This window comes from Ahaetulla prasina, chromosome 1 (genome assembly GCF_028640845.1).
Source record: "Ahaetulla prasina isolate Xishuangbanna chromosome 1, ASM2864084v1, whole genome shotgun sequence".
NCBI classification, from domain to species: domain Eukaryota; kingdom Metazoa; phylum Chordata; class Lepidosauria; order Squamata; family Colubridae; genus Ahaetulla; species Ahaetulla prasina.
In genome coordinates, this window is record NC_080539.1 from 197828949 (window position 1) to 197847742 (window position 18794).

At 36.6% G+C, this 18794-nt stretch overlaps 1 protein-coding gene across 7 annotated transcripts in view; it reads left to right on the forward strand.

Annotated features, from left to right (window-relative positions):
• The window catches only part of RAPH1 (Ras association (RalGDS/AF-6) and pleckstrin homology domains 1), a 79335-nt gene that overhangs the window by 26942 nt on the left and 33599 nt on the right, over positions 1-18794 (forward strand). For all 7 annotated transcript variants that reach the window (XM_058186742.1, XM_058186732.1, XM_058186774.1 and 4 more), the window contains 3 exons: positions 6124-6243; positions 8912-9017; positions 9944-10464. In XM_058186742.1, the coding sequence (XP_058042725.1) occupies positions 6124-6243; positions 8912-9017; positions 9944-10464 (747 nt within the window). The remainder of the gene's footprint in view (positions 1-6123; positions 6244-8911; positions 9018-9943; positions 10465-18794) is intronic.

The following is an 18794-nucleotide window of genomic DNA, read 5'->3' on the forward strand; positions in this document are numbered from 1 at the left end:
ATTAGTCAAGTTGACACAATAAATTTACATTATCATTTTCATCAGGTTATGTCATTCATTTAATGATGTCATCACACAAATTATGCAAATCACTGTGAATGACGCAGTTTGGGAATAACAATCACCAAGCTGCTGAATTTAGGTTTCACTGTATTTCCTTTGTTTTTTTTCTTACACTCTGGATTTGTATGGTTTTCCCAATTTCTTGCGCATTGTTTTTAGGCTAAGTAGTGTCAGGACCATACCAGAGAGCATCTGTATTAGGATTGTTCTTGTATTAATTCGTAGTTGGAAGAAAGAACTGCTTCTTCATAATCAGGATGGGCAATAAGAATGCCTGCGATGATATTAAGAGTACTTTTTACGTCCTAAAACATACTCTTAAAATTTTACAGAAAGACTTTTCTGGGCCGTTGGTCTCAAAAGTTTGCTTATGCCAATTTAACCTTTATTTTAAATTTAGCTGTGCAAATTAACAATTCTTTGAAATGTTTGGTCCTGTGTTCATTATATGTTCTTGCATAATATTTTTACAAATTTGTATAAACAAATATGAATACAATATTAATGTCCTATAATGTCAGATGTTTAAGACAAGATGAACATAAGCAATCTGTAATAATTTTTGTTTCACACTTAAAATTCTGCGGTTTCAACCTTTGGACAGAAACTTGCAAATCTAGCATAGTCCATTTTATTTGGCAGGCAGTGTTTTATTTGGCAGACAGTATTTTGGATGTCAGTATTTAGAGCGACAGCTCCTGAATTTTAAGTTGGACCAAATGTAAAGCTGTATAGACTAATTTGAAGCTTGAATTAGAAAAAGGAAAAATCCAGAAACTTGGTGACTGATTCTGTGAGAGTAATATATAACTGTAAATGCATATTTTCTATTTTAGATTGTTTAATACACTTTGAATATCAAAGTTGTACTTAAAGTGGAGGATTATTTGTAAGAAGTTTATAATTATAAATCAAAGTGTTTTAAGTGTTCTCATTAAGCAGTTCTGTGACTTGGATGACAGGAGTGAATTGACCTCTCCAGCCTCTCCAATTCTAGGCTGTTCTTTCAGTCTCTCAGAAGGCCTCTTCTGATAATTTGGGGAAGATCCTTGAAATTTTGATAGCACAAGGCATTGTTTATCTAAATAAAGCCATCTTTGAGCAGTTGCTAAATAACCCTGCTGTTCAGTTTGTTTGTTTTATTTCAGCATGATCAATGTGCTCACTTAAACATCCACAGTACTGTTGTCCTTTTATGTTGATAGTCTAGCTACCACTATTTTCATTTTTCTAACTTACTGAACAGCTTTTAGGAAAAACTAAAAAGAAAATAAAAAATCCTAAAAATTGCAGGATCCAAATGCTTTGTTGTTTTTGGAAGTGAGCTTTTCTTTTAAAGGTTTTCCTTGTATAAATATAAAAGGTAGTCAGTATATTAATAATTTTCACTCATATTTAACCTTCTGAGACCTAATATTTGCATTCTGTAGACTGGCATCTGGTAATTTCAGTTTCATTTCCCCCAGCATGCTCTGTCTTCAGATAGCAAGGGTGTGTTTTTATTTCTGCTTAACATCCAGGCTGTAGTGTTTAATAGACAGCAGTCAGATTGAACTGAGTTGCTATTGTCTTATTTCCCAGGAGTAATGTTCCTAGAATATTTGCGCCTCAGGTCCAGAATTTAGTTTTGCCAGGCCACCAGAAAAATGTGAAGTAAATGGAGGACTGATGAGGGGAGAAGATAAACGCCTTGTTCAGCAAAACCTGGTAACAATGGTTTGAGTCCTAAACAACAAGTTAATTCCATTGAATTCTCATGTCCATCTCATGTTACATATCCCTGCCCATATTCTCATCTAGTGCTTATACCCAAACTTACCAGGGACAATTGCAAAAAGAGTCCACTTTAACTTTCCCCCCACCCCGAGAAATTCTCATTGTGAGAAATTCTCCCTATATATGCCTTGGCACTCAACTGGAGTCCAATAGAATGCTAGAGAGAGGAAATGGAGACGATTAATTGCTTTTTCAAGTTTTTGTTCAAAACATTTTGCCAGGAGTGATAAACCTTTCCTCACAAAGCAAAAGACAAAAAAGTCTTCTTTTTAAAATATGAAATATTGGATTTGCTGCAGGGATTATTGTAAATTTTAATCTAGTTCACGTTTGGTTATAGGTAGTCCTGGAATTACAAGAAGCTCATTTGGTGACCATTCAAAGTTACAACAGAACTGAAAAAGTGACTTATGACCATTATTCACACTTATGACTTTTGCAGCATCTCTATGGTCACTTAATCAGAATTCAGACACTTAGAAACTGACTCATATTAATGATGGTTGCAGTGTCCTGGTTATCACCTTTTGTGACTTCTGACAAGCAAAGTCAATAGGGAAGCCAGATTCACTTAACAGCTGTGCTATTAAGTTTAGCAACTGCAGTGATTCATTTAACAATTGTGGCAAGAAGGGTTGTAAAATGGGACAAAATTCACTTAACTGGCTTGCTTAGCAACAGAAATGTTGGGCTCAATTGTGGTTGTAAATTGAGGACTACCTGTATTCTATACCCATTGAGGGGTAGGGCTGCCCTCCTGCCCATTTTGGTCATTCTTCCGTAAATGCTGATACCATGAGCAGGTGTGCTTGAATGCAGTGCTCTAAAGCAGTGGTCACCAACCAGTGGTCCGTGGACCATTGGTGGTCCGCGAGAAAATATTGGTGGTCCGTAGAAAAATGATTTGCATTTTTATATTGCACTAAATACTATTTATCTTCTTTTAAAAATTGTATTAGTGGTCTGCAGGATTTAAAATTATGAATTTAGTGGTCCCTGAGGTCCGAAAGGTTGGTGACCCCTGTTCTAAAGCAAGAACAAAGGGGGCAAAGCGTCCGTGGCACAAATTTGACTTCACCACCCCTTTGTACAGTTGCTCTTGACTTCTGCTGTGTGGCATTTTTTCCTCAGTATATTAACACAATAGGTAAATGAGTATGTTGCTTGTTATATAGATATTAGATTTTTAACTTTTTCTAAATAAAGACAATAAATTATCAGTAATAAAGTATTAATTTACTTTATTACATTTAGGAAATAAAGCAATGGAATAACTGTCATTTACATATATAATCCCTTTTCTACTCCAATCTCTCTCCCTTCTCTTTTGTTTCCCTTTTTATTTCAACCCTGACTTGGTGGGTTGATGAAAACAAGGGAAACAAATACCAATTCAGCATGCTTTTAGTAGCTTTCAAAGGAAGGTAACAGGATTCAAGCCTCAGTTTTCTTATAATCAATGAGACTGGAGTTTGTTTCTTTTTCCTTTACATAATATCCATGTTAGGTTGGCTGCTTGGTAAAGTTTTTAGAGGCCTGATAAAGTGATGGGATGAGGAGAATAGGGTCTCTGCTCCACCCCCCACCCCCAATTTCAAGGCAGCTGGTGACTCTTCTTAGTATAAGATCCAATTCGGTACGATTTGGGAGGAAATAAATAAATAAACGTTTACGCCTGCTAAAAGCTTTCATAATCTGTAACCAAAATTAAATTTATGCTTTCCCCTGGATAAATATAATTGTAAATCCTCTGACCTTTAGAGAAATAGATTATGAACATGGCCAGATATTATTAGTTTTTGAGCAGTCATATTGGCAACATGCATGTCTTCTTCAGATTTTAAACCTGCCTACATATATTAAAAAGCTAAAAGAAATGTTTTATTTACATATCTTTCTGTTGAAGAAATCTAGGACAGTGACATCTTCGACAAGTTATATTAAGCTGCTTTGTCATTGTTAACGTAGTTATTGCCTGCATTTTGAGTGCTTTTCATTCTTCCCTTTCATTAACCTAACATAAATTATTGAGGAAAAACTATTCATTTGGTTTTAAACATGTATTCTTTAAGACAATAATCATAAGGTCCTGACAAGATAATATATCTGTCTTCTACTTGAAACAAAGCGAAGTGCTTCCTTAAATACAGTACATATCTTGCCTGAGAATTTTTTGTTCTGCATCAGAAATAATACTATTGATATATTTCTGTAAGGAGCAGTTCTTGTGGCTTTTTTAAATTAATGTATAGGGGGGTGTTGTCCTTGGAAAAGCCTCAATTTTTATATATTAATGCCAGCAGGTTTGGTGATTAAGACTGGTAACAGGAAAGACCATGGCTTCTAGTCCTACCTTAGGCACAAAGCTAGCTGTGTCACTTTTGGCCACTCCCTTACTTTCAGACCTAGGAAGAAGGCAGTGGCAATCTACTTCCGAAAGCGTTGCCAAGAAAACTGCATGAACTTGTCCAGACCAGTTGCCAGAAGTCAAGACAAATTTTAAGGCAAACAATTAAAATAATATAAAATAAAATCCAGCATATTATTAGAAAGGGAGTTCTACAGCTATAGAGCAACACTGGGAAAATTATTTCTACTATCCAGAAATGTTGACATTCAGAATGCAAAATTGCTATCTACTGCTCCGAGTTTGGTCTAGTGCAGACCTACCTTACAGCAGGTGGGCCATGTCCCGCCAATCTGGGCAGTGGCAGTAGAACAAGAGAGCATCATTCCTGATGGGGCGTGGCATCATTTAAACACTGAATGCTGTTACAACACAGATGCTTTAGTATTAGCCCTTCAGAATTTTTCAAAATATGCTTATAAAGGTATTTTCTAAGCAAGAAGAATAATGTAAAAAAAATCTTATTGTTTTAATGACAAATATTTCTAAGCTTAAGATCTCCATTATTTAAATTTATTAAGATCAGCATCAGATGTTCCAGTGCCATGTTGGAAAATACATTTTTTGCCAATATCTTCCTCTTTCTTCCAAACCAAAATGACATAAAAGTTTTCAAGCTTATATTATATATCAAGATTATTTGCTTGACAGTGAGTAGCAATGTTCCACTGATAGCTTAGATTCCAGTTTCACATTCTCTTTAATACTAAACACACGCAGTAAGAAATATTTCTCTGAATGGGGAAAGAAATCCAAGCTAGTTTAATCTTTAAAAAGTAATATGTATTTATTTAAATATCTATAGAAATCAAAAGTAGTTTAGTTTTTACATAAGGTTTTAAAAGTTGATGGTAAGTGAACTCTGTACCCGAGCATTGTTCTAACTCATTTTGTATAATGTAGGAAAGTGTGCTAATGAAGTAGGATTACTCACTTAAGTTCCTTTTCATTAATATTGACTTTAGTTAAGCAAATAAATCAGCCAGGATAGTCAGAGAACATCAAGGAAACAATAAAGCACAAGGGCATTTTGCTAGATGAGGAGGCTACTTTTTAATAAAATAGTAGTTTATGTGGTTAAAGAAAAAGATATTCAGCATTAAAGAGAACAAATAAGTTGCAAACCTTTGTGTTAGTTGTCGTATGCATCTGAAAAGTTGTATTGGAGAGAACATCACTACTGGAAAATAGGAATTCATACTGGTGTCCCAACCATCACAAAAGAAGATTTGAACTAACATAGCGATTCACCTAAAAGCTATCTTAGAGGAAGTGGATTATCCAGATCCCTTACAATCTGGTTTCTGAGCTGGGTATGGGATTGAGTCACCATTGATTGCTGTAGTTGGATAACGTTTGTTGGGAAATGGATGGGAGCGTGCACCCTTCTTGATCCTTTTTGACCTTTCAGGAAGATATTCTGCACCATTGAAAGTTTTTAGTCCCTTAAAGATGAAACATGCTTTAAGCATTCAGAGTAGAAAAAGATATGGAAGAATGGGAAACAGAATGGTAGTTCCTAAAGAGTAGAGAGCATGCAACTATGCCAAATAGGATTACAAAGAAAAAAGCAATGATAGTTTTGGCTTGCTGCTATGACAAAACTGAAATATATGCCAGCTAGATCTATTGGCTCATTGAATGTGCAGTTTGTCAGGAGCAAAGATCAGGGATGGACAGAGAAACTCCTAAGATATTATAACTCAGTGAAATTTCACTCTCGATGGACCGACCCAGATTGGATCTTGCAGTAGTATCCTGGGACCTTCAAATTTCAACTTCACTATTATCCACTCTTGCTAACATTGGTGGGAGCAAATGATATGGCAGATAACAGCTAAAGCCTTTACATTTCTAAAAATCATTTTCTCTTTTAGATGGAGCAGCTCTCAGATGAAGAACTTGATCATGGTGCAGAAGAAGATAGTGATAAAGAAGATCAGGATCTGGATAAAATGTTTGGGGCTTGGCTTGGAGAGTTGGATAAACTCACACAGGTTAAAGTTTGTTTATAATTCTGTGAAATGCAAACAGTAAAAGAGATCACTCTTACTTGCTATAACAGCTTTCTATAAGTTGCATCCTCAGTGTGTGTGTAGTAAAAATTTCCTTAGTTACAGCCAATGTGACTGCTGTAATCCATTAGCCGATTGATTTAGGGCAGGGGTCTGCAACCTTAAACAATCAAAGAGCCATTTGGGCCCGTTTCCCACAGAAAAACACCCACCCACAGAAAAACACACACCGTAGCCACAAAACTTGGGTGGGCCTGGCCAACTCGATGTCAATCACTCCCACCCAGTCACATGACCCCCCTAGCCATGCCTACCCAGCCACAAAACCATTCTCTCTCTCTTTATGACTCCCTCTCCCTCTCTCTCCCCTTTGCTGTATCTCTCTGTCCCTCTCCCTATCTTCCCCTCTGTGTATCACTCTGCATGTGTCTATGTCTGTGTCTCTCCCCCTCTCTATGTATCTCTATGTCTCTCTCTCACCCCCTCTCTGTGTAACACTCTGTGTTTGTGTCTCTATGTCTCGCTCCCCTACCCCCCTCTCTGTATGTGTGTGTGTGTCTCTCTCTCTCTTGGAAAGCCGCGGCTGGCCAAGTCAGCAAATTCTTCTTGGGGCATTTTTTTTTTTGTTTACATTTATACCCCGCCCTTCTCCGAAGACTCAGGGCGGCTTACAATGTATAAGGCAATAGTCTCATTCTATTTGTATATTTTTTTACAAAGTCAACTTATTGCCCCCCAAACAATGTGGGTCCTCATTTTACCTACCTTATAAAGGGTGGAAGGCTGAGTCAACCTTGGGCCGGGCTCGAACCTGCAGTAATTGCAGGCTTTGTGTTCTAATAACAGGCTTCTCTATTGCCTGAGCTATCCCAGCCCAACCATTTTGCTACTCCTTTTATTTCTTCTTTTTGAAAATCCAGGCTGGCTGAGGAAAGATTGCCAGCAGCAGTGGAGGCTTCCCTTCAGCTGACCGTCCTCTTCCTTCCCCCCCTCCTTCTCCTCTTGCGACCCCCCTGGCTGGCTGTGGCTGAGCTGGGAGCGTGCACACGTATGGGGAGACCCTCCACAACCGAGTACCAAAGCACAGCAAAGGTGTGCACACTTAAGGAGGGTCTTAACAGGACACGGCTTCTCTCCTGCACTGAGGCTCCGGCTATCACCTTGCCATGTCCCCCACCCCCAGCAGGTCTTCGGCTGAGCACGGAGGTCGCGAACTCCAGCCCAAAGCAGTAGGAAGCGAAGGCTGCCTTAGGCACAAATGTGGCATGAAGGCAAGTACAGGGCCGCTTCTCACTGGAAACCCTCCTCCTCCTCCTCTCGTGACCCTCTGGCAGCTGTGGCTGAGCCAGGAGTGTGCGCACATGCAGGGAGACCCTCCTTAAGTGAGCGGCTGCCTGCCCAACATATGACTTTCCTGCTCTTTGGCACTCATTTGAGGAGGGTCTCCCCATGTGTAAGCACGCTCCCACCTCAGCCACAGCTGGCCAGAGGGTCACGAGAGGAGGAGGTCGCCCGAAGGGAAGCCTCCACTGCGGATGGTGATAGTTCTTCAGCCAGCCCGGATTTCCAAAAATATCCAAAAAAGAAAAAAGGGGCGGGGGTGAGGCCAACCAGTGATGGGACAGGGAGCCACAGCAGAGGGCCCAAAGAGCCTCATGCAGCTCCGGAGCCGCAGGTTGCCAACACCCGATTTAGGGTAATGCTCCTGATAATATAGGTTATATCAGCAAGAGAGATTATAATTTATAAGCAGTATTTTTACACAGAATATTTAACTGCTCTTATGTTTTCTTCCTATCATTGGAAGCAGCTCACCAGGCTTAAAAAAACCTAGTCCTGTGGAATGGTTAACATTATGTCAGTGTTTGGATTTCTGGCTTATTATATATTTCTGAGTCTCCAGTAATCCCCTGTCACTAGTCAGTAAGGTAGAAGAGGAGGTGGACAACAGATTCCCTATTTTCCTTTCCCCCAATGAATACACTTCCAACCACTAGGGCAGTGTCTGGCCTAGCCATTTAACCCAGTCTTCACTCCCTCCTCTTCCTCCTACCCTGTCTGTACACCCCCGCCCTGGCTCCAGTACTCATTTCAGTGCTTAGGGTTACCACCAATACTTCCCTACTTTGCTTGACCAAGACAGTTCCTGATCAGTGGTGGGATTCAACTGGTGTTACAACCGGTTCGCTCCGTGCAAGGGCATTGCATTTCAGAACAGCTGAGATGCGGCAATCTGCTCTGCAGTGCCTATCAGCTGGCCCAAAAATGAACAAATATAGGTAGGTGTAGCACAGGGGCGGGCAAGAGGGTCCAGTTGACGGTCAGAGCGAACCAGTTTGTTCTCAGCTCACCATTGCCGCTACTGGCTTGCCCAAACTGGGGCAAACTGGTAGAAACCCACCATTGTCCCTGATATTAAATCAGCAGTAACTATGGCCCTATATCGTAGATAACTGGATACATTTTTCCTTGCCTATATAGAGGTCCATACAAATATTTTATTTTGACATAGATTAATTATTGGTAGCCATTAAACATTTTGTACACACAAATTTTTGTAAGAAAAAATACCTGTTGAGTTAATTATTTCCTTATGTTCATTTATATATGATATGGTTCTTGATTATTTTTCTCAAATTTATTTATTTAGAGTTTGGATACAGACAAGCCTATGGAACCAGTTAAAAGATCCCCTCTTCGCCAGGATGCTAATATTGCCAACTTCTCTTACCGCTTTTCCATGTACAACCTGAATGGTAAGATTGATAAATCATTTCAATTAGGGGGGGAAAATAAATTATATATTTAAGTACAAAACAAACAAAAAATCCTATTGAAATCTTATTACTTTGTCTATGTATGCAGTACATATTATTTTTCTAAATAAAGTTATCCAGAAATAATTTAAACGCACATCAGATAAATTAGTAGTTTGACTTACACATAATGCTAAGCCAATATGATTGATTTGGTTTTGGCCCAGCGTGATATATGAATGCAGCCAATAAAGAGATTTATTATTTATTCTTGTCAGTAAAATATTCTTCATAAGTATTGTTTATTAGCATGTGAATTCTGACATTCTAAATATGCCTTGATTTATATTTTAATCCAGAATAATTAATTAATTTGTTCTCTGCCCATTTCCTCTGGGAAGTGGAAGATATTGAGAAAACAAATTAGGACATGAGGAATTCATTATTTCTTCACTCATCTACAAAAATAGCCTTATCTTGTTCATTAGACCATGGTTAAAATATTTTTTTTCTTAACAGTATGTGCAGAAACAGTCCATGCAGTAAAAACAGAAAGCCTGACAATAATTTCCACAAGTTGATCAATAACATTGTTAAGGGAATCACATTTCTTTCCAAATTGCTGCTATTTCTGCCTGCATGTGTATGCACAGCTACTTCATTTTTTTCGCCAGCAAAACTAAAGTGGCTGTGCATACAGATGCCTGCAGAGACACTTGTGAACAACTTCTGAACCCGATCCATGAATCTAGAAAAAGAGATAGCTGTTTTAATTTGAGTGGGGGGAATCCAAAGAACCTCTTTTTGATGGCTTTGCATGGCTCAACTAATCAAGTAAATCTAACATTAAACTAAAATATCTTTGATATAGTGGAACCTGACAATTGAAATTCGAATATTGTTTATGTTCTTGTCATTCACTGCAGAAGCCTTGAACCAAGGTGAGACTGTAGATCTTGATGCTCTTATGGCAGATCTTTGTTCCATAGAGCAGGAGCTCAGTAGCATTGGGTCACAGTCCGCCAACAGTGCATCAATGAAATGTTTTCCCATAGAAGGGAAAATGACCCAGAAACCATCAAGTGGTAGCCGACTTCCTTCCAAGCACGGTAGCATGAAAGGATTATCTTCATCTAGTCAAGTAACAAAGCCTTCACATGCTATCTTCTCTCTGGATGACATTACTGCGCAGTTAGAGAAAGCATCTCTGAGTATGGATGAAGCAGCTCAGCAATCTATAATTGAAGATAGCAAGCCTGTAGTTGCTATTCAACATAGGAGGACAGCATCAGCTGGTACTGTGAGTGATGCTGAAGTCCGTTCTATCAGTAATTCGTCCCGATCTAGTATCACATCTGCAGCATCCAGTATGGACTCCCTGGACATTGACAAGATGACAAGACCTCAAGAGTTGGAGTTGACCTCCCATGGGCAGCCCATCAGTGAGGTAAACTATGATTGATTGTTCATAGCAATTAAGTTTCAAAATATAATTCATTGGTTCATTTTGGGCCCTTTATAAAATAAAGAGAGCTTTTTACTATTTAGCTGTTTTCCTCTTATCAGTTGCTGCATAGGAGTCTTCTAGAGAGGATATCCATAACAAATTTTATTAATGATTATGATAATACGTGCTTAGATACAAGAGCAAAGTGATATTTAATCTGAAACAGTAACTTTTTAATAACATTACTTGTTTGTTTGCACAGCTAAGGATTTAAATATAGGCTTCTCTTAGATATATAAGCATCCATTTTCATGTTATGGCTAAGTTGTTCTTACGGCACAGACCTTTCCATTGACCAAAATCAAAGAAAAAGACCAGAATCATTCAGCAAGGATGGAAATTAGTTTAGTTGACTTCATAATTTTGTATGAATTATTTTGAAAATGGGGAAGTGACAGATAGGTAAACTGGATTGTGACTGCAAAGACGAGAAATTAGGTATGGGAAAAAATAGAACGAGTAATGGAGAAAGATATATTGTCTGAGGTAAAGGAGAAGAAAAATGTGGAAGACTTAATAAGAGACAAGTAAAAAGAACCTGGAATTTGAGAATGAATAGGTTCTCAATGAAGGAAAAATATGCCAGTCCTGAAGTGGTTATTAAAAGGTAGTGACATTTTGGTATTCTATATGTGCTCAATTTTACATGCTATTCTTACCAGCCAATCCTCTGATTGTAGGCCGTTCTTAGGGAAAAACAAGACCTGAAAAATTATATTATGAGAAGTCCTTGGTGCTCTCTAGCACTGATGATGTTACCTAGTTTGGGTAATGAAACTTCTGTAAGAAAACAAGCAAGCTCAGAGAGCATCAAGCACCCCTCATGTCAACCCTGAACTGCAAATATTCTTTATAAATTATATGATGAAGAAGAAAAAAACCTAAAAATCTTGAAATAATTTGAAAGTCTGCCTTCTTATCCCTTTTCTAAAATGAATAACTTAATTTAAATGCTAACAAGTAATATGTATCAACAGTTCATTACCACAGATTAAATATAGATTTATTCTTCCAGTATTCATTGCAAACTCATGCACAAAACTCATACACACACATTCTTCTTTTGTTTTATAGATTCCAAGCCCTAAGATACAATCAAAATAAACATCTTAACAACATTTTTGACCTGCAACATAGTTTATAATCATGTTAATAATTTTATGGATTTCTACTCCAAATGGATAATCCTAGGACAAGCCTAGGACACTGTACATGTGTTAATGTTCCAATTTCTAATTTGCATTTCTGATAGGACAAAAATGGTGGACAATCTCTATTAAACATTCTATGAATTGTCCTAATCTATTATGCAAAAAAGATTTTAAATTGTACTGAAATCATTTTAAGATCAAAGAAAATTAATGCCATACTCTTACAAGAACAGGACAAACCTGTTATGTCAGGAAATAACATGAATTATTAACACTAATTTCATCAAATGCCTTCATCTAATTATAAAAAGTGATTGCAGGCCTAATCCTAATCACTGCACTGTGAGCTGAACCCATAGGCATGGCTTTTTCTAGCTGACCTGATGAATGAGTTGGATAATGCATGTTTTATTGTTTGTACTGATGTTTTATTTTGCTTTAATTTTTCTTAGTAAGCTACTATGAATTTGAATAATGACATATGGATGTAATAAATGAATGTGCAATCCTCCATTCCCTGTTTTCTCAATTTCCTGTTCCACATTTTGGGGGAATCTGAAAAAATATTGTGGTGAGGAACCAAAGAAGCTTGAATTAACCAACAGCCCTAATTCATTATTCTCCCCTCGATCTGCTATCAATACTCCATAGAGCTCAGTGATTACACTGTGATTTAGATTAACCTGATCTCATTTGTTAGGAAGATAAAGTCATTCCAGATCCTTGTTTATTTTGTAATGTGTACAAAATCTATCATTTCTAAATTACTAAATTTCCTTTGTCCCAAAATCTAGGCTAGAAGAAGGTATGAGAATTGCAAGATTTATATATTCATTTATTTTTTTAAAAAAAACGAATCTCCATTACTGCAATTTTGTTTGTTTAGAAATGAAATGGAGAAAATTTTCCTTATTTGCAGTTCATATTTGTATTAATGTTAGGAATATGATTATTAATATTATTTTGGCCTACAGCATTGTGAGCAACATAAATGTCAGAATGACAATGAAACTCAGAATGAAGGAAAGGATTAAGAATATTCTGAGTGGCAATTCACTTACACAGATGAATATTGCCTAATATGTTTTAAATATTACTCCTTTTTACTCCTGCATTACTGTTTAATGTTGTTGGTTCCTGATCAGAATTTGTTCTCTTTCACTTTAAAATATGTTAATGAGAGAAGATGTGATTCATAGTTTTTTTTTCCTTTAGAGGTTCATTATTAAGCATAGTGCTAAATACCCTGTTTCTCCCAAAATAAGAGATCCCCTGATAATAAGCCCAATCAAGCTTTTGAGCGCTTGGCAACACGGCCAAGTGCTTATTTCAGGGTTCAAAAAAATATAAGACAGGGTCTTATTTTCAGGGAAACATGTTAATAATCTGAGAGGGTCAGAAATGTTTTAGTTGTTTCTGAATTGTAAAGGATCTGGAAACAAGGCAGTATTATCAGTAAAACAAAATAAACGATTAAGGAGGAAAGGAAACTCAGTAGGAATGCAGCCTAGCAAGTTAGAAGCATTCTTTCCTCAATATGTAGTAGCTAGGTGGTAGTAGTAGAAATCAGAATTTGTCAAATGAACAGGTAGGGAGAGAAATATGAAAAGAAGGGAGATGCTGGAGGATTGAGTGTAGTTACCCAAGCAGTTGGCTGAGGGAGACAAGGATGCAGCCATACTTAGTGCACCTCTGCTTGTGTGCCTTAAATAGGCTGTGTCTACTAGATAGGCATATGGCAGCTAAATGTGGTAGCAGATGAAAGACTATTACATAAGTTGGTGTACAGAAGAGAAAAAATTGTTATAGCAATACAATCTGACCCAAATTCTTTAAAAATGTTTGAAGAGTTTCTAAGAACTACACTGTGTCCTTTGAAGGTCTATATATATATCCCTAGTTTGTAAGCGTAAGAGAGTGGCATTAGGGGAGAGGGAGAATGGCAAAAATATCAGACCATCAAAATACAAAAGCTCTACCCCATTCATCTGTGTATCCTGACATCACACATACTTAAAGGTTCTCCCCATGCCTTTTGAAATTTTTTAATTAAAAATAATAATAATTTTAATTATTCTACTTTTGTTTTATTTGCCTCCTTATATAATTATCTACTGCTTTCATGTTTTTATTGTTATTTATATATTAATTTATTAATTTTTTATGCTGCCTATCTCCCCTAGAAAGTGACTCTGGGAAGCTTACATGTTATAAAACAGTAAAAAATAATTAAAACATTAAAACTATACAGAATAAAATATTATTAAAAACTGTACTAAAACTGAAACTAAGAGAGTGAAAAGACGTACAGGAGAAGAATGAGATCTTCTTACCCCATCAGCCACCTCCACTGGTGAGCTATATCTGTATAGTTGGCTAAAGAAAGAAAATGATAAACTCAACTTACAATTATAGAATGAAATAAAATAGTCTTAACATTGGATATATTGAAGGATATTTTGAATAATGGACTCAAATGTTAATAGTGTCAAAAGAGACATTTTCTCTTTGGGGAGACGATCTAAAAGATGTTATGGAAGAGGAGCACGTTCTGTCTGACAAGAAATGTAGTTGAAAGTAAATTCACAGATGAATGGCAAGAATGACATGGAAAAAGATACTATACTTGTCATATAAAGCTGATGTCTTAATAATTAAAAGTACAAGCAATAAACCAAGAGAGTGACCTGGATAATTGTTTTATATTGGATTTACAAGGGGGTTGCTAATTTTTTTTAAAAAATCTCAGGAGAATGGATAAAGGAAAAATGAAAAGAAATCATTTTATTAATGGACTAAAGATGAAGATTGTTAGAAGTAAGAGGATGGAATGTAAAGCTGATTTATTTCCTCAAAGCTAAAATCAGTATGTTGTCATCTCTGGTAACCATAATGGACTTTTGCTGACATCGGGTCTGAAATAACAGTGTTTGTTTGTTTGTGGATTTATTTATGAAATCAGATCCAATTTTCATTTGTATTAGAAATACAAATTAAAGCTTTAGTTAAGCATACGATAAAAAATATACTAGCAAAGGGAAACATTTAAGGAATGCATATAAATAATAGGGATGAACCCCCACCAAAAGATGTCATGAAGACATCTAATCAACAGAAACATCTGCAGATGCAATGAACAGAATTTCGAAGTTTTAACAAAAAGCAAAGAAAGGTTTCTCTTTTGACTCCTGTAAAATACTTTAGCCGGAGGTCTGACACAAATTTACATGTACTTTTCAATACAACTTTCCAAAATCATATTATTTGCCTTTTTTTCTAAATGCCTTATTGCTAAATATCTATAATTTAGAGCTCATAAAAATTAAGGTAATTTTAAAAACCTTGAGACTCTTTTACTTGCTACCACCAAAAAACCAGCAAGATAAAAACTTGTACAGGGTAGTCGTCAGTAGTCCTCAATAGTGACTTGAATTTCCTATGCTAAGGAAGTTGGTTGTTAATGATTTTACATTTTACAACCTTTTTTTGCCACAATCGGTAAGCAAATCACTGCAGTTGTTAAGTGAATCACAAGGTCATTAAATGAATCCATTTCCCCCCCTTGTTAGCTGGAAAAGTTATAAATGGTGATCATATGACTCTGGGATGCTGCAGCCATCGTAAATGCATGCTGTGACAATTGTAAATGCAAGAACTGGTTGTAAGTCACATTTTTCAGTTTCATTGTAACTTTGAATAATCATTAAAAGAATGGTTGTAAGTTGAGGACTACCTATATGTATGTGTGTTTGTATGTGTATGGTGTAAATATAAGATATATAATGAAGTGTAAGTGTATATAACATAAAAAGGTAGTAAAGTAGCAGATAAAATAAAGGAAAATAAAATTCAAGCAAATGGAAGAATTTACTTTACCTACAAGTAAAGTGAATAGAAGAAATGCCTGGTAATTCCTCTAGATCACGGGTATCAAACTCGCGGCGTCACGTTGCCATCACTTGATGTTTCAGGACGTTTTCCCCATTTGCTGAGCCTGGGTGGGCGTGGCCTGCACGTGACGCATCCAGCCTGCGGGCCACCAGTTTGACACCCCTGCTCTGGATGGATAGATGAGAGTCCTTGAAAAGGGAACATCAAAGATGGAGATGGCTCAGAGCCATTGCTATTGAGCCATTTCTACAGGGGCCTATGGGCTGTCATACAGAGATATCCTTATAGTATCCAATGAAGACTGGTGAGCACATTGCCTTTGGCTTGGCTAAGGTAAATGCCTTATGAAATGTCAGTACCATATTGTAATGGATGATAAGCAGGTTGGCACAAATCCTTTTGGAAGAGTCTCCCAAACTATAAGCCTAGAACTTAACTTTAAATTGGTCAGGTCGATGTGCTGATATGCTGTTTGAGAACATTTCTGGCATTTTCAAAGCCTAATTAGCAGAGACTCTCTAATAAGATACCCAATGAGTACATATTGTCAATAGATTTTTAAGCCATCTTCATTAAAAACAGTCTCTATGGAGCAAAGAGCCCAACCTATAGGAAATCATAAATCTTAAAAATTTCGTATTTATTGGTGGGGGTTTACAGATAACAAGCTCTTTGGTGTTTATATTTTATATACTGTTTATTCAATCAGTTAAAAGCAAACATTTTAAAAGCTTTGATTGCAGTTACAAATAATCAAAATAATACAGCTGTATAATTTTTCACTCTTTATTTAGCTTTTGACTTTATTCCAGTATTTGTTTTTGTTTTTAAATAATATCCAAGGAAACTCACTCATAGGGTTTTTTGGTCACATATTAACATATCACTGTCTGACTTGCATGCAATATTGGGAAACTGAAGAAAAAGGCCAGGTTTTTTTTAAATATACCGGCATACTATTTTCCATTAAGTCATAAATTTTGAGTCATAGCATTTCTTAGCAAAGCATGTTCTGCAGAAAACAAGTCAGCAGTTTCCCAATCTTTCTAGCATCTCAGTATCACTGATTCAGCCCTTATTTTAAAGTATGTGTCATCACTATTACAGAGTGCATTTATTAAAGCGATAACTCAGAAGAGGGCAAGTTCTACTTCCTTTCTCAGAACTCTTTTTGAAGTAATGAAATAAACATTAAAATAATCAAAGCAATGAGTTAAAAAGTTAATAGAAACAAAAACCCAAATCCATTGTCAGCAGTAGGCGCTATAATGTGAAAAGTTGATAAAATGTAAACCAGAAAATTGATTTAAAAGACCAGTGTGGATACAGTGTTTATTTTTCCTGGTATGTAAAGCTAAATAATTAAATGCAGGTGCTCTGGAACTAAAATACACTCTGAAAAATATGGTCACATAGATGAGGAAGTTCTGAGAAGAGTCTCTCCAAATCTCAAATTTTAGGCAGGTTTTTATGGGAGAAAGTAAGTAAATTTGTAAAGCAGGGTGGGCAATTCCTTGGTGGCTGGACCTGCGGTTAATATTGTTGAGGGACAGAAGGATGCAATAATAATTCATGATAGTTGGAGAGCACACGATACAAGGATTTTCCCGTTTCCTTCCATGCTCCTGGTTTGATAGGTGATACAATGTTGTTTTTCTTCCATATTTTTTTAAGTAATAATAAAGTTATTTATTTCAGATAGGTTTCATATAGGCTTTGCCTCAGTGGTGAAATCCACTTACCTTAGCTATCGGTTCGGGAATGGGAGTGTGCGGGAGCGCGCGTGTGCCTCTTCTGCGCATGTGCAGAACCTTTTGCGCATGGGCAGATGGTAAAAAAATGGCATCCCGGCCGGGGGTGGGGGGCAGAGCCTGCCACCACCGTTACCATTTCAGCGAACCAGATAGAACCGGGGGCAGGGGGTTCACTGCTGCTTTGCCTATTTCCCACCCAATAGTGTATTGTTATATTTTGTTGTCAATTGTGGACAGAGGGCTGTGTAGGGGTATGTAGCTCTGTGCTGCCCACTTCTGCTACGAACTCTTAATTGGTTTAGCAGTACAGTAACATTTGCTCTTCTCATCCTTTTGAATCACTTAAACTGCTAGGCTGAATAAAATTACATTAACTGAATTAAAATCCATAATCTGTATAAATGAAGGTGCAATCTTTCCAGTACAGTTCATCTCAAAAGCATTAAATGATAAAATATGGAAATCTTGCTTGGCAAGTTCATAAAATGGTAAAAACTAGCAGTCTTTTAAGATGTGTTGGATTATAATTTAGCAGCATTGCCATTTTCAGCCCAAACAGCATTTCTGGCCAGTAGCCTGTGGCCATGCATTGCTTGGCTTGTAAAATCAACCAGGAAATCAAAAACATATCCTGGAAGAAAGCCATAGCAAAAGAACTCTGTTTAGACACAATTCCTAAGAGTTAAGGTTGATTTTAGCACCCCTTTAACTTTACATGCTTCAAATAGTAGTTTTGACAGGGAGGTCTTTTCAGTATCGGTGAAAATAAGATCTAGTTCAGAAATAGGCACTTTATTCTGATCTCAAAAAGTTGCAGCTGACTTTGTCACAATATGAAACTATAGATTGTTCATTCTGAGGCTTGTGAATGTTTTGCAGTGTAGGATTAGGTTAAGCAATTGTGTAAGGGGCTTACTAATTATCCAAGGCACATTACTGCCATCTCCTGACTAGAAAATTATCTGACTTTTTCGTTATCTAAAATTGGGTGGTTTAATGTTTTAAAATAATATTTATGTGGTAGTGATGGTGTTAGTGTTAGTAGCAATAGTACCCTTATTTATTGTGTTTCTGTAACTAAGCATACTACAGATGTAACTCGGTGCTTATTAAAGTACTTAAATTATTTTTCACTTTTAAAATTTTATTTTCAATTATTAAAGTTTTTTTTTTAATTTACATTTATATCCCGCCCTTCTCCGAAGACTCAGGGCGGCTTACAGTGTATAGTGACATTTAACATATATCATCTGTGTTTCAATGTTATATATAGGGCAATGTAGTTATTTATACAGACATACAATTTTCTAGCTTGGTGTCTTAACCACTAAATATCACCCAAAACATTAAAAGATGAAGGATATTTTTTTTTACAAAATTAAAATCTTAACGTAAGCACAGGAAAAAGCATAATAAATTACTTAAGTATGCTTTTAAACAACATTTCCAGAAGAACATGATAATGGTTATAGAC